Genomic DNA, 25,606 nt, shown 5'->3' on the forward strand with positions numbered 1-25,606 from the left:
CACTGATTCCATCATCAAATAAAGTAACATTTAAAACATGTATGATTGCTTTATTTGTTAATACTTATTCTTTTACCTTTAGGACTTGTGAATATGTTAAAATAAAGTTATTATTAGTCATAGTTTAATAAAAAAGCAACATTTAAAATTGTTTTTGCTTTTATTTTTCTATGCTAGTCTTAAAGGCAAGTGTGAGAAAGGTTAAAAATCGACCCATATAAAGGTAAAAAGACTACTGCAGACCTTTATTTGAACAGAAATATCCAGATCAGTAAAAGCAGTGGACGCATAATGACATCAACGTAAATATAATGAGATAGAAAATTAAAAAAATACTTTGAAAGTGTCAAAAAGGAAAACAAACATATCAGCCTTTCAAAAATGTTCCTTTCTAAATGCCTGCTGTACAAAAAGAAACAAGATAAACAGTGTTTTATCAGTTTGAAAAAGTCATCCTAAAAAGTGCATCCATGTGTTTTTTTTTTTCCAAATGCCACAGCACGGCATTTGTAATATAACAGCTTCAGTCAGGGTTTAAAGTTAATAGTTACAACAAATATCATCATGACACATTCCTGCTAAAAAATAGAAGGAAAAAAAAGAGAAGCTAAACATGATAAATCATTACTAAGCTTAACTGTCTTAAATGTAGCTCAATACAATTTTTATTTACACTGTATACACACAAACTGTTCATGGCTACAGAACCTGTATTTATAAAGTTTCTTGTAGAAATAGGCAGGTTTAAATGTTCCTTGTTTGATGACATCGCAAGGCCAAAGCCAGAAGTTGTATGGTGTTTTCATTCTGCACTAAAAGTTCTACAATATGCTGTTTGGAGTGGTCCTAATGTCAGCAAATCAGAATATTAGTCTATAACAGTTTGGACTTTGTTGTGCAAAATATTATGACTGTCACACACCACAAGGCAGCCATACTTTCTTAATCTGATTGTTCCCTCATTTCTAACATTTCCCCTTCTTATTTCCCTACAAATGAAACAAAAACAATTGCATTAGAAAGACGTTTTTTTTAAAATGTGCAAATATTTAATATCCCAAAATAGATTAATTACAGATAAATGTGGCAGTGCTAGACTTAAAAACAAATTAAATAAAAATATACATATATATTAACTGCTGTTTTATAATCTGGCAGTTTACCTGATTGACTAGAGTACCAGTGATACTAATGAATACAGTATCTGTGGAATCGTTTTATAATGTGACAGCATTGCTCTGCATAATGCTTTTCATTTACTAAAATTGAAAACAGTTTCTGCATTGCATTTCTATGCTCATACATTTTGATCACATGGGGCACAGCTGTGTTGTCTGGAACCTCAGCGGTGACAAAGAAAATCTGAACATCACTGAACTCATCATCAAAACTTCCTTTTTTTGTTCACAGTAGTCAGTCATTCATTTTTACAAAGCTTATGAGTTTGAGCTTGGTGATATACTGTAAGATGGATTGACTAAAGATGTGTCCAACTCATGCCATCATTACATTGTCAGGATTTTCTTATACAATGCTGATCAAAACTGTTACCTGTGGTGCTAAAATAAATAATAAGTTATGTTTATTTTGACTATGTTTCCCTGTAAAACCAATCAGGTCAACTGCAGCCACGAAAACAAACTGCTCCTCTTAAAAACAAATGACCAGTAAAGAACTATACCATGTTGACTTGAAATCGTTTTTCACCAAACAATGACAAAAACATAACCAAACAAACAAAAAAAAAAACTATTCCATTATGGGCATTTGATGGTGATGTCAAAAAGAGACAAAGTCAAGAGGGGTAGAGAGTCACTTGTACCCCCAGAGGGAGCACTGAGCTCACGCTGTACGCAGGCAGAGACCTGTCCTTCACAGCAACAACTACTCCAGCTCTTTAGCCTTTTATTTCTCCTGACACAGTTGGGGGGGAACATTTGTCCCACCGTCGATGCCCCCACCATGTCCTCTCTGAGCCTCCATGTCACAGGGATCCCACTGTCCAAACAAGCTTTCTTCCAAAGGGAAACAGGAGAATTTGAAAACCTCTTGAGGCTAAGAGTAGATAGTAATGACCTCCCGACCTCCTCCACGAACCAACAGGACACGGTCTAGGCCTTCCATTAAAACCTCCAGGAACTCCATGTCTGAGAGACACATAATAGTTAAGGTTTATCAAGTCTTTAAGGCTTGTTTTGAAAAACCTCCCCTTTGGCGTTGATGAAACACTTTCCGGTTATTTTTATGGGGTTTCCGCATACCAACCATTAAACATTCACTTGCTCTTTGTCTGTGCCCACTCAATGCTGTCCAGGGTCACGGGGGACTGGTTGGTTGGTGTAACACTTATGTACAAATACATGTCCCACTAAAACATCCACTCATTTCTTTATATCTGGCTGCTGTTATTACACGAAGAGTAACGAGTGGATAAAACAGGTGAAAACCCCAGTATTTGTGAAAAACTGGTGTTTATCTCCTGCACTTGGACAATGAGTGAGAGGCGGGGTACACCATGGACAGGTCATCAGTCCAACACAGAGACACTCAAGACAGACAACATTGCACTCACAATTTGAGGTCAATTTAAGATCCACATCTAACCGAGCAGATTGTTGGAGTGCAGGAAAAAACCCCAAAGTATCCACGCCTACATGGAGAGAACCTGAAAACTCCACACAATATGTCCCCAGTTATGATATCAACTGGGGACTTTTTGCTGTGAAACAACACTGCAAACAACCACATCCATTGGACAGCTAAACTAGTATTTATTTATCTCTAAATTTAAAATAGCTTACCAGTTTATCAAATACTTCACAAAAAAGTCTGCTCTGGCAACCATTTGCAAAGTTCTGCTCTTTTTTTTAGTATTTTGTTGTGAACTTACACAGACAGACTGAGGATCCAAGCATCTTAATACGTTATAAAAACATGTGTTAGTGGTGCTATGTGTGTTAACAAACTATTTGTAGTTTGTGTGCGCTCCTATAATTCATACTATTTTCTCAAGTTGCTACAATTGATGAGTTTCCGACTAAATGACTTCAAATTTGATAAATTAACTAAACACCGATTTTATATTGAAAAAGGATACAGTTCTCATCTCCGTTTTTGTTCTTGGGTGGACCTGGCATGTTGAGCAGGACCAGCTGCGAATCTTTAGATTTCTTCACCACCACTTCATTTAGCTTCACAGCTGTGTGCATCCTTCGAACATTGGACTGGTTGCTGCATTAAAACAAAAACAACGATAAGAGTGTTAATTAGGGGGGAAAACACAATACATTGAAATAAACAGTCACCCATTATTTAAAATTTATTACAATCCAATTGTTTGCATAAAGCATAATATAAACAACTATAAATATGACAATCTTGCATGCAAACAGTATATGTGGAAATATACTGTTTGATAACACCATTAGCTTTTTTTTTTTTTGGTCATCATGCATCTTAATTATATGCAAACTAAATTACACCAAATGACTTTCAAAAACATGCACATGCAAAAAGGCTTTCTATGCAAGCAACCACAAAATGAAAGACAGAGCAACTTACAGATTCTCCCACTCACTGGAGGAATAAGACAAAAGAAAAAGACACAATCAACATTATCAAAAAAATTTACATTAAAAAAAACACAAAAAATTACAACTTCTTGAAAATACTGTTTATACATGTTAAAAATACTTCATCCACACAGAGAAGCTAACCCTTAAATTTGACAATGATCTAAATAAAATATAAAAAGTATATATTATGTAACAAATGATGCATCTTTATGAGGCTGTTCAGACCTGGAGTTAAATACCAGTCTCGGGTGATTCACACAGCGAGCTGTCAGATATGATAGCTTGTCTGCTGATGTTTCTGTAAAAATTAAAGTTTTATCTTTCTTGTCTCGAGATGTCAAGTGTGTGTAAGTCAGTTCAGTAGGACGTCCTACATCTCGGCTCAGGACGGATTGTGTTCAGACTACCAAAAGTATGCAAAGAAAAGGAGTCGAGAGCACCTCTGAGGGGAAATGTTTTTAATGCTCAACGAGGCAGCTGAGACCTGTGTTTTCTATCCGAATTCAGTTCAACATATTAAAAAACCAGGTCTGAAAAGGGCTCATGATGTCTCTTTCAGCAGAGCTAGATCTACTTACGGTTTCATGCTGAACATGTCCTTTACTGCCATGCCTTCTCTCTGCTTGTTCCTTTCATTCAGCAGCTTGTCTTTTGTCCACGTCATGTGGACCTGATTTGATGTGGCACCTGCTGCTTTGTCATGAGACCCTGTGTTCAGGTCGTGAATCAACTGGGCCTAAATAAAAGACAGGACAGGGAAGCTGACACTTTAGAAAGGACAATACTGGAGATGTTAACTGTTGATCAGAAATTTGGAGCGTGTGCAATCACTATTTTACATAAAGCGAATATGGAAATATAAAGAAAAACTAAGGGCAAATCTTTTGATGGTGCAATAGGTTCATAATAGGTGCAATAACCTGCAGCAAAGCTCATTGTCTTTGGAAAATTCACACATGTACAGAAGATCATGCCACACTGTTTTTATTAAATGCAACTCTTCTGCCACAAAAAAGTAACTACTGTTTTACTTGGACTCTTGAGCACATTTAAAGGATACTGGCGAGGAATTTGTCTTCCTCTAGTGGCAACTAATCTTTTCTTAGAGTCTGCCAGAAACACGTAAACGAGGGTAAGGCAGCAAACTTATCAAGTGGAGGCAAATTAAAATAAGAACAGGGCGCACATCAAGATCCTCCCAAGACCTGTGACCAAACTCAGCCTCTGGTGACAGAATTAACCTTGAACAGCACAGCCCTGGATTGAATGAATGATGATCAGAAGGAAGTGTGACATGTTAAATCAGTGGAGTGGTGGCACCATGGATGGGTGGTTTTTCAGTTGTCATGGCTACCTCATCCTCTCTGGGATGTTCTGTGTGTTAATGGGCGAGGCATAAACAACGGGCCACGTCCGTCTTTTTACGGAGCTGCGCGAAGCGTTTGTGATGCTCTGAATCTGAGCTTGTGGCTCAATCACAGCACAGAGTTATGGGACGAGTTGGCAAGTCAAAAACAGCCAAACAGAGAGGGGAGTGGGGATGGGGAGAGCTATTGAAGTTTGTTATACACCAAGTTATATTAATTAAATTTGGATCTTTAAATTAGATGTTAATAGCTTTAGCTGAACATTAACGTTTCATGGCACATAAAGAACAATAGAGATCAGTTTAGTACTTTAGTAGATAGATGATGTATGGTCATACCTCTCTTTCTCTCTCAGTGCGGGACAGGTGCATCTGCTTCAGCATTTGAGATCTCTGCTCCATCACCAGAGTCTTCTCATAGGTAAAGGCTGAGATATCACTGTCATGCTACAGAAACATAGAGAAAACCTTTACATGACTGAACCTCAATAAGACACACACTAATGCTACGCTAACTTGGATTAAACTTAAAGCACTGTTGAATAAAATCAAATAGTCTCACCATCTCCACCACTTCCACCTTAGCATCCAGGCGTAGCTGGTAGACAAACATCTGGAGGTCTTTTTTCATCTTGATGGAGTTGTCATCCATCTGGGCCACTGTGAAGATTCGCATCTTGCACTTCCTCCACACCTACAAAGACTTGAATCAGTACCAGGAATTGTGCACAACATCCTGTTCGTCTGTCCTCAGTTACTCTATACATCTTGTTTTTGTTGCGAAGACTTCCAGCTTTTGTACTGAAATGTAATTCTTCAAGAGGATAACGGCAAACATTTTTTTTGGTATTGAATTGAAATGTATTTATTGTACATGGGTTAAGGTTTAAGAGAACTCTCCTTTAAAACATGGGCCGAACACACACCTTGTGCTGACTGAGTAAGAAGGGCAGCAGCATGAGCAGTCCACCGTCGTGTACGATCCACCACACGTCGATCGTACCCTCCTTCATGCGCTCCTGGTTGTCGGGGAAATGGTCGATGTTCTTCGCAACCAGCAGAGCCTGCTGCGCTGATGTCGTCTCTCTTACAGTTTCTTGAAGGAGAAGAAAAAGAGGAACTGAGTTATTTTGTTCTTTTTAAATCAGGGCTATCTCCTTTCTTTATACACTTGCAGAGACACAGGTATCCACTATTCTACAACTCTTTTGTGCTTCAAAATACTTGAAATTGTGCTTAAAATTTTTGATCATGTCAACCATATTTACAAATTAACATTAAGATGAAAGGTACTAATAAAAAAATGTTACTGTTTTGAAATTAAGCAAGATTTCTGAATTTGTACGTTACGGATATGACACTCCTGTATCGTTTACCTATGAAGTTCCTCCTTGCAGAAGAATCCCGGGCCTGTTTCCAGCCTGCTGGCCAGGCCATCAGAACAGTGTTGTGCTTCATCCCTCCCAGCCCTGCAGCCTGGATCAGAATGGAGAAACCGTCTCGCAGGCTGGATGACACTATCACATGGGAGAAACCTTTGGTCCGCTCTGCAGCCAAGGCTGCTTTCAAGCTCTGGAGGAAGAACCAAAAAAAAGCCAGTTAGATCTTGAACTGAAAACTTTCACTGCTATCTAATTTTGAGTTTCTAACCTTCAGTGTTTATGTGTAAAAACTGATTCTGTGTTAAGTGAGAGGCAGCTCTGTGTAACCAATTACGCTCCAGACACACATAGAGAGATAAGCTGCCTTTGTTTGGTCTTTATAACGTACTAAAGGTGAAAAGTGGAAGCCTAAGTTATTCCTTTTCAGCCATTGCAGGATTGTTGTGTGAAAAGTATCAATGACTCAGCTCTGTGACTACCTCTCCAACAACAATATTTCCTTTCCATCTTCATAACTTTCCCATACAAGAGAATACGTTCAAAAGAGTGAGAAGGTGCTCGGATTTATAGAAATCTCCTTTGAAATCTCATTTGAAACAGAAATGGACAAACCTGCTCTCCAGTCTTGGCGTCCTCCTTGCGGCTCATGTACGTGCCCTCGAGGACTGAGGCGACTATGGTCAGTCCCTTTCCTGCTTTGAGTTGCGAGATGAAGGTCAACAGACGAGGGTGTTTCACCTTCAGCTCTGAGTCCAGCTTACATAACACCAGCAGCTGTGGCCTGAGGGGAAACAGACAAACACAGAGGCTGAATGCAAGTAAAAAAAAAGAACTGCATGCATCTGTTTTATTTCTTGCACTTAAATACATTTACAGCAAGTGCAGATGTTTTCTTTTTCACCTGCAATGTGAAGGGTCAAATGATGACTGGATGCTCACCTCCAGTTCTTGGTGTGCAGCGGTACTTCCTCCAGGCGGACAAGAGCATAGCGAGCTGCGTTTAAGGACAGACCTCTGATCCCGTCACCCCATTCCTTCTCTGCCCTGCATCAAAAACGTCCAAAGAGGGAAGAATCATTTCTGTTTTTCAAACTCACATCAGAAAGTTGAAGCCTTTATATCAAGTGTTTTAATTCAGTGGGTTAGTAACAAAACAAAGGCAACACTTTCACTGTGTTTCATGGAAATATTAAAGAAATATCTAAGAAAAAAAGCTAACACGTCCTTTAGAATTACCTTCCAAACTTATTTGTCTTTGATTAATAATAAAAAAAATGTTTACAGGAATGTCACAATGATTTTGAAACTTCAAACTTCTAAACTCACCCTCTGTATTCAATGTATTTATAGATGCAGCCAGCGATCATGATGGCAACCAGAGCATAATACCAGGAACAGATGAACATGAGAGAGAGACAGAGACTCATCCCTAAGAAAGACAGGGTCCTGAATAAAACAAGACAAAACACAAACCATTGTGAAACCTGCCTGACTGAGACACAAAGATGTGAATGAATTTATGGTTCGCAGAGACAATCTGAACTTCTGCTCACCAGTGGTAAAACTTAAAACGAGGTCTCCAGTTGGGAGTTCGGAGCAAAGTCTGAACAGCACAGGCCAAGTTGACGAACAGGTAGCACATGAGAAAAAACCTAAACAGGTAACACAACGCAAACTGTGAAGGGATGCAAAGGTTTAGTATGAAGAGTAATGCACTGAGCATGTGGGTGCATACATGGAGAGGATGGGGGCCACGTTATCCACAGAGGCGATGAGGATTCCTATCTCACAGATCCCGACCGTCAGCAAAAGAGCCCAGGTGGGCTCGCCATTAGCCTTCCCATGACCAAAGACCTGAGAAAGACAGAAAACAGAGAAAAAAAAGGTCTGATGTGATATTCAGTAAAAGGCCATTCTTTTATCAGTTACAGTTAGACTGAGTTTTATTTCACTGACTGAGCGCTGTTTGGGTAGAACCTTGTTTCACTGTAGTAAATTTAGAAAACCGTATGCCTTTTATTTATGTGATAACAGTTTTTTCTAGCTCCACCTTAATAAGAACATTGGAAATTTTTAGGTGCAAAAATATTGTGTTTTACATTAGAGATTAGTCAATTCGAAGATGCTGCCTTGATCTTGAAAGTCAGTTCTGGGGAAAGGTTATAAACAATTAATCGCTTACTTGTTGTATATAGTTTTTTTTAATGGCCACAGTTTGGAGAAATAGAGTTTAATTTTGACTGAACTAATAAGCTAATGGCTAGTCTTAGCAGGGCAAAGACCAAAGTGATGGCTGCTGTCTTAAAACAACTCCAATCTCAAAAATTGTAGTGGTTCATTCAAAAACTTTTAGAAATCTTTACATCGCAGTCTTTTTATTTGCATTGCACTGTTATTTTCTGTGACAGTTTTTCCAAATTGAGACAATTTAAAAAAGCCATCCACAACAGGTAACATACCAATTAAATCAAGGTACATCTACAAATGCTTCAAAATAAAAACCTATTAGTAAAGACAACTATTTCACACAAAAAGACACCAGAAGTCATGAGAGGAATGTGAAAGAATGCTGTACAAAATGCAAATAAATAAATAAATAAATCTTGCAATATGACTACATTTTTTCATTTACTTACTTGTAAGAATGGGATGATGCCATCCCGAGCGATGGCCTGCAACAGGCGGGGGGCGCCAGTCAAGCTCTGCAGCCCCGCACCGCAGCAGGAAAAAAACGAGCCAATCACGATCACCAAAGGAGACGGCCAGGCCAGAATACCAATTACTGGTTGCTTTTTTACCGAGTAACCAAACCTGAAATATACCCACCCAAACATACATTTTACTGAGTGTGTTCTTTTATTCACTGCCATTTCCCTTCAATTCACAAAACATGGAAAGTTACTTTGACATTTTCTTACTTGTCTCTCAGCACCACTCCATCAATACAGGCTCCAAACAAAACCACGAAGGACATGTCTTACAACGGAATTAGGATACAAATACCAATAACTGATCTGTAACAAATAAAACCTACAGAAAGAAACTTGTTTATGTTAACCTCTGCATCAGCTGTACACACATACACATACATTCAACACACACAAACAGACACACAGAGCCCATAGGATACAAATGAAGGATGTGGTGAGAATGGCCAGTATGGTTCCTACTGGGATGGATCTCTGGCCATCTCTAAGATCACCGGACCTGTTAGAACCAGCCATAATACCTAAAATAAGAGACACACGTTGACATTTTTATTTCAGTAAAAGTAGATTTTAAAGGCTGCTTTTTATTGTTCAGTACGCAAATGTTTCTCCCCCACCGACAGCTGACAACATAATCATACATTATAGAATCCTGATTTCCTTATTCGTGCTTTGATTTTGAGCTCATTTGATGATTTACCTGTGACAGAGGGGAAATAAATCCCCACCAACAATGTGAAGTAAGAAGTGATGTCATTGAGGACGTAGATACAGTTATTGTCACTGGATAAGCCTTGAGCAGGTACAGAAGGCAGATTTTTCTTTTCTATTGGCTCTCCAGCTTGACCATAGTTGTTCCACAAGTTATCTGACAGGAGAACACAGAAAAGCACCATCAGATACAATCAAGCGACGATGAATACGATTGACTGTCTGGGGAAAACAAGAAGATGAGTTTGCTTGAAGATGGATCAAGAGTTCGTCCTTCCCACCTTTGATGACTCCGCCCAGGAGCCCAGGTACAGCCCGTATTTCTGTCACGTTGTTTAAGGTGAAGTACTCGTCATAAGTTGCATTGGGAGAGCACAGCCCCCACACCTCGGCGGTGCTGGAGTTGTTTTTTATGACTTCCATTTTCAAAGAGCGATTCCCCAACAAGTAGACACTGCAGAGGGGAAAACCAAAAAGGTGAGCACGCTGTTCGGCCTGGGAGACAAGCCGCGGCTCTCAGGGGAACAATGTGACATCATGGGACAAGAGAAACATTTTAAGCATTTAAAGGAAATAATAAGTTAATGTCTGCTAGCCACTTACTTAAAATCTGGTGGATCAATAATACTTTTGATGACTCCTGCATACGTGGCCATGATGGAGAGAATCACACAGGAGAGAAACACTAAAGCCAATTTGTTCACGTATCTGCAGACCAAAACACAACAAAACAAAAGGTGATATTGTGTGCGTGAATCGCTGCTTACATATGCGCACATATGTTCAAATACTCACTTCACCCCTACAAACACCACCAGAGCCATCAGGAGCAGGCAGCACGTCCCCAAGACGCGCATGTCGTTGGGTGTCGCTTCACCATTGTCTCCTTTGAAGACAGATGCGGTTGGAACAATGTACAACTGGGAGAGGACAGAAAGTGAAAAAAAAAAAAAAGGAGACTGAATGAGTCAGAAAACCGCAGCTGATACGATGACTGATGTGGCTGACGATGAGGGAACGTACCAGTAGGATCTCTATGGTGCCCAGTATGTACAGGGATCCAGCAAAGGTGGTTCCCAGGTATAAAGAAAGACCCACAGCTCCCCCAAATTCTGGACCCAATGCTCTGGAGATCATGTAATATGAGCCACCGGCTGTAAAAAGATAAAAATGCAGATGGATTTCTTCTAAATTTGTTGCTTGGCAATCCTAACTTAATGAGCAATATAAATATGGCATCAGGAAAACAAATGGAATATTTAGCTTATGGCAAATTCCAATTACTTATTGATTATCTACAATTAAATGAATGTCTGTCAGTGTTTTCGAATTAGGAAGACAAGGTATTTCAACACATTGTACAAATCCTTAAAATATTAAATCTTTGCATTTTGTCACAGATACCTATAAGATTTACTCAAGTTGGTTTTACAGTGTTAACACTCAACCTCTTCGAGAAGCATTTTAATGCAGTTAAAGACACATAGTAATGTGCTGAGGGGGCTGTCAAGCTTTTGATCGACACCACTTCAGTTGTGCTTTGGGGCTTTTAAATTGCAGCACGGGTCAGAAACAAAGTTTGTTCAAGGACCACAACTGTTCCAATCAGACAGGATTTAGACAAACATGGCTGCCTTCAAAATCCATGTTTCTAGTAATTGTGTCGAGTACGTTTTACTTATTTAGGTTTCTGCTGCCATAGATAGCTTTGCCGTACCATTTTATTTTTCCACGGTGTTAGACAACGTTTAAGATTTTTCTCTAAAAGTTTTCATTTAGGCCACCAATCATTGTACAAAACCTGTAAACATGGGGAAAATGGCAAAAATTGTTGATAAAGGCTAAACTGAACAAAAATAACTAACTTGAGAGTTTTTTTCAACATTAGCACCAAAAGCAGCTTATTGTCAGACAGGTTTGTTTTGCTTTTGCTTGATTTTGGCTACATTAGGCACAAACACAGATCAGTTATTTCAACAGTTCAAACACCTACAGTGTACACCTGCAACAACTGCACACCCAATACTGAACTCAAACCTGAGCTTCCTGTAATATATTTGAATTTAAATACATTTTAGTGGGCAGCCAGTTTATGATCTCTGCTATAAATAAATTGCATCAAGAAAATAATACAAATTACACAAATACAAAGTCATAAAATGGAACAGATTAATTAAAAATAGCTATAATCAATGCACCAAACTCCATGTATTGTTACAGTTTATTTTTAATAATTTAATACTTCATGGGACAAATGGACTGAGCTTACTGGTCAGATACGGCCCACAGGCCACCAGTTGATAGCTGCTGAATTACAGCCTTTCGAAATTATTACAAGTCAGTTACACATACAACGGTTTTAACCACTAAACTATTAAAAGTTACCTGGTACAACTCCATTGGTTGCTATGGCGCTCATCGATATGGCTGTAAGTAAAGTCTGTACGGAGAAAAAGAGGACAGAAGTTAACAGAAGGGCGAATGACTTTTTTAAGAAGACTCACTCCAATTTTGACATGACTTTCATAGAGTGAAAAACATTTTTTACATGCATCAATAAAAAAAGACTCAAAATTACAATTGAAATATTACTATAGATAGAAAAGAGTGAAGTCAAGTTTTGAAAGTTTCCAAATCCAAGATCTGTTTATGTTCAATAATTAAAAAAAATCTTTAAATACAATAAAAACAGAATAGAATAGATCCAAAATTAGCAGGTCTTGACAATCATAAGAAAATTTTTTAATATATTTTTTTTCCAATTGGCTGTATTATTTATCGTTTATTTTTTATTTATTTTTTGGTCTCAGTTAAACCAACTTATCAAATATTAACCTGTCTCTAACTTCATTCATTTGTAAATTGCAACAAGGAGAGAAGAGACAAATCTGTCACAGCTTTGCTATTTTCATTGTCATGGTGTATATTCTAATGAGTTAGTTAATTTTTAACATTAAAATACTTCAGATATCACTGTATGTACAGCCACTGTACAAAAAACAAACAAAAAAAACTTACATTTTTAAATTAATAAAGTGAAAGATATTTAAATTAATTAAAGTTCACATTATATTTTGGTACTTAGCAGATAGCACTATAATAATAATAATTTGAGGACACTTATTCATACATAAAACTCAAATTTGTCACGACTTTCTTCTGTGTCATGTTATTACTGTAAAGAAACAGGGTGGGACAATAAATATATTCTCATGAAGGGTGTTTTGTGCTCTCGTTTTCACATCACATGAGTCCCAAGCAAGTTAAATTCAGACTTTTTATTAACAGTCACTTCTCTGTTCAGCATCCGGAGCTGCTGACGTGTGAGGTTGTAAATAAGAAACTCATTTTCTGTTTGTTTTGAAGGACCCTACTCTGAGCTCAGGCATGCTGAATACATCCAGAAAAGCCAAAATACAAGGTTTTTATTTTATATCATTGCTTGATATACCATAAGTCTAAAACTTTATTCAGAAATGCCCCTGTGCAAAGTCGAAGCTTCTTTCTATGCCCCAAATACAAGGTTTTGTAGTTCAGGGGTGTGTGTGTGTGTGTGTGTGTGTGTGTGGGGGGGGGGGGGGGGGGCAGTGTTACTCACACAGATGCAACACATGAAGACGATGGCGAAGGACTCCAAGATCCCCGCTGTGCCGACGATCCAGGTAAGACGCAGGAAGAGAATCACACCCAGGATGTTCTGCATACACGGCAGATAAACGCCGATGAACGTTCCCATCTGAGGGACCTGGAGATGTAAGGACACGCAAACGTGTGAGAACCATCAGGAGGGTAAAAGAAACGTTTCTACTGGCACTCCGAAATGTCAGCATTCAAAATTTGCTACACTTTTGTGATGAATCTTTTGCGTGAGCCCATTTTTCTGTGCATACTGTGTGCAATGGGATGGCTGACATGTTACATATAAAAGGCTTGAGAAATCAGAAATTCTGTCATCTAGAGATTAAAAATGTTTTTTTTTCTGGTATATTTGTACAGTTAGTTATAATAATGAGTGCTCTATTTGTATTTGCAATCTTTTTAAAAGCAGGTAAACCTTTCCTTGTTGTTGATATCAGACTGTGTTAAAAAAAGAAAACAAAAGTTTATCCTCATTTCAACTTCTGCTTTGGCTTTTATTGCAATTTTTGTGTTAGCTAAAATGCTAAAAACATATTCAAATTTAGACCAAATGAAACTATATACATACAACATGCCAGAAGTGTGCGTTTATTGTATTTTTAAGATGGACTACAGTGAAATGTGCAAACAGAGAAAACTTTAAAGAATTACCCCCAAAAAAAGTCCTCTCTAAAGACTTTGCACAGCAAAATATGCTGAAATGAGTCCCTTTGTGTTAATTCCCTGTTTTTGAGATTTATTACCTCCTCTAAGGAGGTTATGTTTTCAGTAATATCAATCTGTCTGTTAGCAAGATTACTTAAAAATTAATGAACAGATTTTAAAGTCATTTTAAGGAAATATTGGGGTGGTCACAAAAAACAAATGAATAAACATTGGTGGTGATCCAGATCACAATCCGCATCCTACAGTTCTTTTTTAGTGGCCCTATGACCTTAATGGAGGTTTGCGCTCTACGACTGCTTCTAGTTTGTATTTTAAAATTAAATAATTTCTGTTCAAAGAATGGCTGAGGGACGCTATTAAACCTTTAACGTTTTTTTATTCTGTCTCCAACCACGTACTGAAACTGTGGTTTAGTGCATGAATCGAAATAAATCGTTCCAAACACTTTTGAAAAATTTTAAAACACAACGACGGCCTTAGCAGAATAATCATTACTCCTTAAATTGATTCAGCCAAAACTTTTAATAATAATAATAATAATAATTATATTAAAAAGAATATGAAAAAGAGAGACACAAAAAGAAGAAGAATGAGGAAAAAACACAGTTTTTTGTTTTTTAACACAGAAACACAATTAGAGATTATTGTATATCTATTATCCATTACTGCTTACAGTTGTATTCATTGTATAAAAATGACCACTAAAACAATAAAATGTTTGTCGAAAGCAGAAGAATTGAGGTACAAATCAAATTACAGTGTGAAACACTGGTGCTGCTTTGACTTTCCTGCAGGATAATCAAGTAAAAATAGTTTCACACTCCATACAATGTTTTAAAGAAACATTAGTGGCGTATCAAATACTCCATCCAGCACACACCCACTGTATGCATCCCTAACTGGTTCCTGCTCAAAGAACAAACGTTACTCACCTGTTTTTGACCTAAAAACACTTTGTCCTGCGATTCCTCCATTGCAAACAGTTTGTCCAAATTCTGCGAATGACCTACTGTTAATTTCCACATCTCCCACATCTTCTCCCGTTAGTGACTCTGGCTTTTTTTCCCTTTTTTCTTTTTTTGTTGTTAATGTTGTTTTTCTTGCTTTGTTGTTTCTTCCCTTCAATCTCCCTGCTTTGTCCGACTTGTTCCTTTTGGTCTAAAGTCTCACATCATCTTCAAATCCCACAGATATCAGTCAGGGGGTGGGTTTGTTTTTGAAACGCCATCAATGCTCCTACACAGACCGACAGTCCAAGGTCCTACTCCTTCTTTTTTTTTTTTTTTGATACAAAAAAGTCCAATGTTTGCAACACTACAAAACAGGCAAGCGTTGTTAGAATTGGAGGATAAATTCAAAGACATTAAAGGATTTACCTTATCTGAATGCCTGCTGTTTGAAGGCTGTGCAAACTTTCCCCACCATGAAGGTAGATAACATTTAGCAGGCTGCTTTGACATATTTTGAGACTTAGCAGTCATCTAAAGGGCTAAAATATAATTTCAGCATTTTAATTTAAAGTAGTTTTGTGTACCCAGCTAAGCAAGCTGAAAACAGGAGCCACTTTAGATCTTTCAAGAAAAAACTCATTCAATAAAATGTCACATACAATAAATTTGCTCAATTTCGAAATGAACCATTATTTTTACTGTAAAATAACAGCAGGGGGGACATTACAGTCTACTTACAAAAAGTCGTGGAAAGAAAAACACTTCCAACAAAATGTTTTAAACATGATTCCCTTTCATTTTCTTCAGCCTAAATTAAAAGAAGTTCAAGTTTTGTCTGGTTTTAGAGCTATAAGAGCTGGTAGTGTCCTTCATGTCACCACACACAGAGAGAGTGTATTTTTCTATACAGCACCGACACAAAACCAGTCTTCAGAAATCCAGACCATAAAAACGAGTCTATAAAAATATTCTTAAGCCCCGATTTGTATCTAAAGGGCTGCAGAGTATAGTATAACATTTGTATCACAACCAATAAAGAAAACTCTACAAATTAGTTCATGTCAAACCTCATCAGATGAAAGGCTTCTCCCAAACAGCAGAGCTCTTTCTTGTAATACACTGCCTTATTTTAACGTGCTAATGGCCTGTTTTACCCCTGTGCGATGTTATCTCAAAGACAAAAGTATAGACAGTATAAACAGATGTGGAAACTGTGCTTGAAGCTTCACCTACAATTATTTGATAAGGCATTTTTTTTTCTTCTTTAAAATCATATCTTTGGCTGAACATTTTTTGGAATCGATTAAAAGAGGATCAAAATCAAGCAAAAGATGGCCCGCCGCCTTGCATGACAAAGGTTTAACCAGAGACCGTGCATAGTTTCTTAGTAGAAGGAATGCGAACGCAGACAGATGTTAGTATATGTGAACATTTGTATGTTTAATGCAGTTTTTGGAGAGTGGCTCAGCAGGTCACGAGTACCATCAGGCTCACACTGCAAAACAGTCAAAACACGACAGTGTAGAATGTAATCTACTTTGCTGAGATGATAAAGTTATCACGACAAGATAATGTCGTGATTACAGAGCAATCAGTTGTGCAAGAGTCAAAAAGGCCAATCTGCCATAAAGATAGTCGCAAGTGCATGCGCCAGCCTAGCTCCTAACGAGAACCTACCATGACAGCGACCCTGGTGACCCCATCTTCAGCCTCCTCGTGCTCACGAACGCCCTGGGTGAGGTTGGTGTAGTTGGCCAGCTTATTGAGAAGAGACGATACCATAGGTGCACTGTCCATTTCCTCCTAAACACAAACAGAACAAACAATCACAGTAAACAAAAAAGTTCCACAAGTGCAAACTTTTGACTGCAGCGTCGCCATTATGGTTGTTACCTCGAACAGGGCCATGTTCTTGCCATCATAAGAGGGCTCTCTGTCGTCGTCTGAGCTGATGAACGGACTGGTCTCTTTCTGAGCGTCATCGTCTAGTGAGATACAAACAAACAAATGAACAAAGGAACACGTGAGATGTTAAACTGATTCTGCAGCAACGGGGAAGTGAGACAGGACGATCTCCATCATGAGACAGAGGTAAGCTCACGTTAGCAACAAACAGAACGTATCGAATATCATCATATATTACAACATGCCAGACTGAACAAATTACAAAAAATATTTACCAGCCATTGCATAACAAAATAATGCTCAGTATTATCAACTAATGATGAAGATAAATGCCAGAAATAGTTTATAGCAAATAAATTTGATCTAAAATAATTGTAAAAAGAAAAAAAGAAAGAAAAAGAAGCAACATAAGTGGCACACATGTTAAAAAAATATCCTTTTTTACAGTAAATAACAAAGAAGGTAAATAACAACAAAATACAACAAATAAGAATAGTATAGGCCTAACCTTTTATGTTATTTTATTTTGGTTTGTGTAAAAGTTATGTGTTCATTTATGACTACAGTCTAAATTACGTGTTGGTAAACATAAATAAATAAATGTGACACACAAGTTATTTTGTACCTGCGTCAACCTGCTGTGATTATCAGTTAATTAAAGCATCCTAATTATTTGAATCAACAAATTCTACTGTTCATTTAATGCCCTAAATTTGATTCACTCAGATCCAAGTGTTTGATTCATAACTAACTGATGTTAAAAAGACAAAACTCTTAAGTTTATTAAGCACCGTACCTTAAGACTCAAGCAAAAAGCACTGAATATTTAAAAAACGGGACTTGTGAGTTCTCAAATAAATAGTGAAATATATTCTGATGCTCTTTTGGTTTAACCACAAGATGGCAGTATTTCCTCAGGTACAACTGTAGGCTGGTTTAAGGCCCAGTTTATTATGCATAATGTCTCTGAATAAGGACACTAAATTTCACTTAATGTATTATTAGTGAAAGTAAAAAGTAATAACATAAAACTGGTACAGTTAGCCTCAATTAGCCTTTGAAATGCATCTAATTTTTGTATCATTTGGTAGAATTAACTACAAAAATGTAATTTCCGGCTCATTGTGTTTCAATACTTCTGCTGGGGCAAGCATTATTTGTATGAAAGGCAACAAGGAAAACACACACAGTTATCGGCCATCTGGTCTAACAACACACTTGCTGTACAGTTCATTTAAGGAACTGGACTACAAATGAACTTCCTGTAAAACCACTGCACAGGTGAAGATTTTAAACACCATGGTGGCTTCGCCTGATAGCAAGCTTTTCTAACTAACAAAGCTATCAGATAAATATCACCAACTTAGAGCTAAAACATGAGGGAGGAAAATAAAATGAAACTAGCAAACATGCAAAAATTACATTAACAATAGCTTTAAGAAACAAAAACACACAAAAAAACTGACCTAAAAGCAAACCTTATGGTCTGTTGAGCCTCTACAGAGTGTGAAGAACACTATTCTTTTATTTCTTTAGGACAACAACTACCTGACTGTCATATTATATTTAAAGCATTTCAGTCAGGAACCAGACAAATAAAAAACCTGTGATGCTGTGTAGTTTTTTTTTTTTTTTTTGGTTAGTTTAACATGCATAGCTTAAAGCTGACAACAACTGATCATGTCCAGTTTGTTTCTGTATGAGCAGAATAAAGTTAAAACCCTGTATTTAATCTCCTGATATGATTATGATGTTTATCTTCCCATCTAACCTTTAAAACAGTAAAATCATTCCTTAAACCTTAAAAAAATAACACTGGACAGATGCTCTCCTAAGATTTACTCATACCTGGTGGCTATAGGTAAAGAAGAAGAGAATTCTTATCACAGGGGATCAGTCAGACTCACATGTTGGTTATGTAACCTGTCATCTTTTTTGCTGCCTAACCTTTAACTAGCTAGAGAAACTATAAAATACACTAATTAGATACATTAGTAAAATACACTGATTCACCAAACTGAATAACTATGACCGCTGTTCATGTCAGGTAAGATATTTTGTACTCATAAGACCTCTACACACTGCCTTAGAGCTTTCCTCGTTTTGGCCACTTCAGCTCAGATGATAAGTTTGAATCATCAGAGATCAAGTAATTTTAGACCATGCTAGTGAGATATATATATATATATATATATACATACATACATACATATACACATATAATGCTTCTGTCAAGCAATATATGTGTGCTCTTCAGCCAAACTACCACAGAAGATGCAGAAACTGGGACAATCTGAAACTTGATACAGTTCACTGTTAGAAAATTATGGTACTGCCGTGTTAGTGTTTATACTGCAAGCATCATGTCAACTCAGCACTTGGTGTCTGAGGGTGTGTGTCCGTGTCCACAATCTGTGACTTCTTCCTACTGCAGATCAGGCAAACAGTAAGAGTAACTGCAGTAATACCATCGAAGACTTCTAATAAATGGGTAAGGTGCTTTTTAGGGACATACAATACCCTTTTGAAATCATTTAGGGTTATTACAGAGAGTGCTGAATTGTTTGTTATGAAAACATTATTAAATATTAGAAATTTTCTAATGTTTCTACAAAAAAATGTTTTAGATTTGACAAGTATGGTTAAATGGGAGAACAGGGTTATAAATGTGCTTATTTGCAAATCTATATAATAAACTTTGGCAATGATGCTTTGGGGCTGCAAAGTGATGCATCACTGTGGTCCTGGATTCAACTCCCAACTAGGACCTTTCTACATGGACATCTCTTTAAGCATTCGTGGATTTTTATCCAGGTACTCCAGTTTCCTCTCACAGTCCAAAAACATGCATGTTAGGTGACTTTAAATTGCTCTAAATTGAAAGGTTGTTCGTCTATGTGGCAATGTGATAAACTGCTAAACTATCTAACTGCCAGATAGTCACTGGACCACCTCCCCATGACCGTGAACAGGATCAAGAAAGTAAAAAAAGAAATTAATGGATGGATTGATGCTTTGGCTTGCAGGCAGCACACTGTTTATATTCAAAACAAAGAAGATGATAATGGGCTTCAGAATAGTTGAGAACAACGGACGCCTGTCCTTGGTTTATGATAGGAGAGAAGACAATGTGGAAAATATGATGTTGTGCTGAGTCAGTCTGTCAGAACACCTGACTAAAACACCTTAACAGGTTTTTTTTCTTTTTTTTTCTCTCAGATATCTAAACCAAGCCTAATCTTCTCTAAATCATGTGTTTAATCATCCTGATCACAGTTCAGTGCAATGAAGCTCCCTGAACTGGAGACCAAACCAAGAGGTTTACAAAGAAGTCACAGTCAAGATAATCTAAACCACAACACACCCAGGTTACACCCTGAATGAACAACTGCCAAACAGTAAACTTATCTGAACCAATAAAACCAGACATAACAGAATAAATTATCGTCCACCGCTTTTCATGTCATGGTTTTAAGCTTTTTTTTCAAGAAATGATGGGAGTTATTTGCTGTTTTAGACAAACTTTGCTCAAATTCATGCAGTATTGCAAGATCTGATGAGACATACGGCTCTCTGAGGAAACAATATATAAACAATTTTTTAAAAGATGTTGCATAATAAATAATACTGGTGCAGGGTTCAAATGTATCTCCCCACTCAGCAAAAATAAAATTATATTTAGCACGTAACGCCTTGTGTGTCACTGGTTCGCTATGAGAATTTGCCTGTTTGTCTTTGTGCTTTCACTGTTCTTTTGATTACTAAGTAACTAAGTTAGGTTATCGTTTGGATGAAAGTGAAAAAGCTGGAAAGCACTCACCCCAGAAGGGATCAGGGTAGCTAGAGCTGGCAAAAATGGCTACAAAAACTGCCGTAGTGCAGTGGGTGTGGAGGTTAACCACCCACAGCTTGCATAAAGCTTCCCAATTGACAAACAGTTTTACTCAAACTGTCAGTGTGTTGATTTATAAATGAATTATGTTACTTGGGCTCTAAATCTTTGATTAATTCTCACAGAGCTGCTTTCACTTCATAAAGGGCGCTCGTGACCTTTATCACCCACCCCCATGAAGGTCATGTAGCTGCCTGTCTGCGTGTTTGTCTGTTGCAAACAGATTTTAATAAAATATCTCCGAAAGTAATCAGTGGGCACACATCTGCAACTGATTAACTTTTGGAATCAAACCAATTCAAGATGGCCACCCCAGCTAATCAACTTCAAGGAAGTTTTTAACTGGGCTGCGACTGTCGAAGACGTGTTGGTGACTCAAAATTGCAGGAAAATTGAAAGAAAACGAGCAAGTTTTCTGTTACAATCGCACTAAACTCTGGGTGTTTGCAACCAAGCAACTAGTTACCCGTGTGCCCTTGTTTTGAGCAGCCAATTTTTAAAAATTACACCATGTTTACTTGTGCACAGCTTGCAAAACTGCATTCTAGGACGTGCACATTATTTCATCGATCACCTCCACCCACATCCTAATTGACTCTGCCTGCTTTGTGCCCACCCTGGCAGCAGCCCCCACATTTACGATTTAATGTACTGTAGTACACTTTTGGAATGAAGACAAAATACAGCTCAAACGCTCTTGAATTACAAGAACTGAGAGGACTTAGAGATATCTGTTACCACTCTGAGACTACTTCAAGAGAAAATTTGTCTCACAAATCTTTTGGACATGTTCAAAACTCAAGCGACAAGGCTGTGACACTGAGCTTCAGCAAACACAAAAATACCTATAGCTTAGCCTGTTTCACAGATATTGAGCTCAAATTTTGTGTATTGGTAGCTGAGAGACATCCCCAACACATACTACAAGAGCTAACAGGTCTTGCAAGATCTTTGTGTAAAAACCTTTGCATGCAAGGCAGCTGGCTGTATACGTTTTGTTGAGAAATGCTCGTTTCTTTGTTAATGTTCACCCAGATATGGCTTGCTAGTTCAAGCAGTTAGTTTTAGCTACTATAATCTAACCTTCTGTGTTGGATGGTGACCTGTACAGGCTGTACACTGCCTTTCACTTAATGACTGCAGGAGACAGGCACAACCACACACAGAACAGTGCAAAGAAAACGGACAGCAAAAATCAGTCCAGAGTCTGAGAAACAGAGCTGCAGGTGCTGCAAGAAAAAAAAAAAAAAGCTTTGCTGGGTTTTTGGTTTCAGTAATGGTAAACCTTGCTCAGAACTGAACAAAGCTGCTACAGAACAGAAGCAAGGAAGAAAAAAACATGTTAAAGAAGTATGCAGTAAACGTTATTCATTAGGTAAAAGTTTAAGATTAAGAATAGAGCCCTGTTTCAATAAATTTTCTGAAATTACATCATTCAGTCATTGATTCATTTATTGATTCTTTCACTATTTTATTTTGTTCATAATGTTCATTCATTTGTAAACTTTTAACCAGTAGATATGGTGTACCAATAGAGAATGTGAGGGGATTGTCTTATCAGGAGCCAATATTTTGTTGTTGTTGTTTTTTTAATTTGTTTGGATTTGAAGTTCTTTTTTCCACACACCCTTCCTGATTGACACACAGTTGATGAGCTGCCATACAAGCTTGTCTGCTTTCAAACCCAGGCTCAGTGACCTGCCCAAGGACACCAGCATGTAAAGAGAGCTGGCATCAAACCTCTACACAAAGGTTCACAGCCTATTGCATAAACAAGTGTAAATTGCAATAAATGTGTCAATTATTGTGCTCATATATATACTAATCATAAACCTATCTTTAAAAATTAAACCATTAAAAGCTTTGACAAAAGAAGTGGGTGTTTTGTTGCTAAATTGCTTCATGATCTCTTTCTTTATAAGTCCCCGAAGGCAAAGGAGCATCTGCATGCTTCAAATATTTGAACACTTATTGTGTTTTTGTAACTTTAAAGAGAAATCTCTTACACACTCTGGCCTGAAAACTCAAAATCGATAAACTGTTCCCTTTTTATTTTCATTTTTTAACTGCTTTAGTTAATGTAAGTGTAGTGCTTTTTCTTCCTGTATTAGGTTGGCAAAATATATGCAGCCCTGCAGCACATTCATGATGAGACTTCACCAACCATCATTTGTAAATGTAAAGACTTGGCAAGAAAAACAAAAGCCCTTCCCCCCTGCTAGTTAGTCAAAGTGCCCTGCAAGTTCCAGCTGGTTGAACTCTTAAATCTGTCTCTTTTTTTTTCTTTTAATTCTTTTGCAAAGCATGTTACTGGCCTAACACGAGTTTGTGTCAGCAGGCTTCTGTTTCTATGATTCTTTCATGAATTATTATCATACCTAACTGTCAAGATGCAGACATATTTATTTGTACCCTTTTGTTAAAAAAAGAAAAATCAATGAAAGGTCACTGAAATAACTTAAAACTGACAAAAGTAATAAAAAGGAAGAAGAAAACAAAGACTAAAAATCAACTAATGAAAATCAGACATTGCTTTTGAATTTTGGTTCAACAAAATAATTATTTAACACCAACTAATGAAAGCTTTGAAAGGAAATGATTGAGAAACATGTTTAAGATAAAGGCTAAGACCATCTCCAAGCAGCTGGATGTTTCTGTATCTACAGCTGCACAGATTATTCAGAAGTTGACCCCTCTGAACATGTCTATAGGAGGAAATGTGATGTAAATTTCAAACTAAACAAAAGTTTAATATGGATTGTATCCAAACAGAACAAAAATGTTCCAAAGAGATTAGAGGTTAACTCCAAGGTCAAGGTTCACCAGTGTCAGTTTACACAACTGTTCACTGTTTGAACCAAAGTGGATTTAATGGAAGATGACCGAGGAGGACACCAAATCATAAAAAAGTGAGACTGGAAAGGTTCTGAGAGAATGCCCATTGCAACTTTCTGGCAACAAGTCACATCAGCTCTGTGTTCACAGGCCCAAAAAGAAACATACAAAGAAAAGAAAAGAAAATTAAAAAAAAAAACACTGTACCTAAAGTGAAACATGGAGGAGGCTCTGGTGTCTTGAATCTGTTCATGGTCCAATGAAATCTCAAGACTATCAAGGCATTCTGGAGCCAAATGTGCTGCCCGGCATCAGAAAGCTTGGTTTCTATCGCAGGTCATGAGTCCTCCAACAGGATAATGACCCAAAACACACAGCTAAAAAACACCCAAAAATGGCTATAAACAAAGCATTGGACTTTTCTGAAGTGGCCTTCTGAGCCCTGATCTAAATCCTGTTGGACATCTTGAAGAAACCCATCAAACCTGAGACATCTGAAGTGGGACAAAATACCTGTGGACAGGTGCAGAAGTCTCAGAGAGAGCTACAGAAAACAATGACCGCAGTGATTCCCTCAAAAGGTTGTGCAACAGATGAATAAATATGGATACCGTCCTTTTTGCCATTGCCAGTTTCATTCTTCGTTTTATTTTTAATAATTCTGTTAAACTACAATACAAAAGCAATGACTGTTTTTTTTAAATATCATTGATTTTTTTTTAGAAATTTGTTTTCTCATTCTTACTTGTATCAGTTCCAGGTTATTTCAGTGACCTTTGTGGGGTTTTCCCTCTTTAACAAAGAGATACAAACAAATTTGTCCATGTCTGTATTTCCTTCTCTCAGTGAATGATAGAATAACTCCTCTGTAACCTGCCAAAAGGACCAAAGTTTCAAAGCAGAAGTTTTGTCTTGGGAGTGTGTTTCTACCTGAGTGAGATTCCTGTAAGTTGTCCACACCGTCTCCGTCTTTAAAGATTTTGCTCAGACTGATGGGTTTGCTCTCTCCAGCTGCATTAGCACTGTTGTTGCCATCCTCCACCGGTACCACAGTGAAGCTTGTGGGCATCTTGGTTCCTCTGTTACCCGGAAGAAACTCTGAACAAGTGTGTGGTGATATAAAAAAAAAAACAGATAACTGCTGCTGGATTTCAACTCCACAGACAGAGAGAGAGAAAAAAAAAGTATTAAAAATGGGCTGGAAGCCCCCCCCAAAAAAACTAGTCTAGGATCCTAGCAGGTTACTGGTGACGCTGTTAAAAGTTTTTGTTTAGCCACAACATGGCAGACATTCCAAAACTTTTGTTTCCTTTTTCTTTGTTGTGTCCTCCAAACTCAGGGTGAAAGCACCGCCTCCTACACATGAGGCAGGCCAAAGTCCTCCTCTTCCTCCTTGTTACTTTCCCTCCCTTTTTTTCCCCCCACAGCTCTAGTTTATTGCCACATGTGACCCTCTATTTACCATCTGAACAGAGCTCAACCCTCAGCTCCTCCCTCTGACTAACCCTATTCCCTCTCACACCTTTGGAATGCAAAAAAGGAGAGAAACTACCTCCAAAAAACCTACACCGGAGCCCAACTCATCTAAAAAGTACCCCCCGAAGGCTCACAGAAACCCTCGTTGACAAGAAAAACTTGCTTCTTCAGTCCCCAAACATTGGTTTTGCCTCTTCCTCTAACTTTAGGCTGGCAGTCTTTCCCAATAGTGTTTCCTTGGGTTCTCTTCTCCAGTCAAAAAAAAAAAGGGTGTTACCTTTCCAACAGTGCATTCTGGGTAAACGTGATAACGCCCATTGCAGATACATGTCCATACTTTCTCGTGCGTGAGCACACCTTTTATAGCAGCAAAGGAAACCCCTTGGAAACCTTGAGCACCAACTTTCTCAGTATTTTAGGCTTGGATTACAATGGACAGTCATAAGGGACAAGCAGAGGGCGCTGCACAACAATGAGCACACGTCAGCACGAATTGTTTTC

General features: G+C 37.8%; 1 protein-coding gene across 1 annotated transcript; it reads right to left on the reverse strand.

Annotated features, from left to right (window-relative positions):
* Positions 1–218: 218 nt before the first annotated feature.
* LOC108238647 (solute carrier family 12 member 7) lies at positions 219–25,352 on the reverse strand. The gene is made up of 26 exons (XM_017420883.3): positions 24,560–25,352; positions 16,891–16,982; positions 16,675–16,800; positions 13,341–13,487; positions 12,128–12,182; positions 10,766–10,896; positions 10,538–10,662; positions 10,346–10,450; positions 10,024–10,196; positions 9,732–9,899; positions 9,454–9,552; positions 9,242–9,299; positions 8,960–9,134; positions 8,059–8,177; positions 7,877–7,975; positions 7,650–7,769; positions 7,263–7,367; positions 6,936–7,104; positions 6,318–6,513; positions 5,868–6,037; positions 5,504–5,635; positions 5,281–5,388; positions 4,154–4,311; positions 3,562–3,576; positions 3,098–3,231; positions 219–2,147 (listed from the first exon to the last, which is right to left on the reverse strand). The coding sequence occupies exons 1-26, from the start codon at positions 24,696–24,698 to the stop codon at positions 2,056–2,058; spliced, it is 3,210 nt and encodes a 1,069-aa protein (XP_017276372.1). The 5' UTR covers positions 24,699–25,352; the 3' UTR covers positions 219–2,055.
* Positions 25,353–25,606: the final 254 nt, after the last annotated feature.

This window comes from Kryptolebias marmoratus, linkage group LG20, assembly GCF_001649575.2.
Source record: "Kryptolebias marmoratus isolate JLee-2015 linkage group LG20, ASM164957v2, whole genome shotgun sequence".
NCBI lineage: Eukaryota > Metazoa > Chordata > Actinopteri > Cyprinodontiformes > Rivulidae > Kryptolebias > Kryptolebias marmoratus.

Excerpts from the sequence above, each read along its gene's own strand:
- LOC108238647 (XM_017420883.3), bottom strand. The coding sequence starts at position 24,698 with ATGCCCACAAGCTTCACTGTGGTACCGGTGGAGGATGGCAACAACAGT. Across the intron at positions 9,135-9,241 it reads GGAGTGGTGCTGAGAGACAA|GTTTGGTTACTCGGTAAAAA; the intron begins GTAAGAAAATGT and ends GGTATATTTCAG. Across the intron at positions 5,636-5,867 it reads TCTTACTCAGTCAGCACAAG|GTGTGGAGGAAGTGCAAGAT; the intron begins GTGTGTGTTCGG and ends AAGTCTTTGTAG.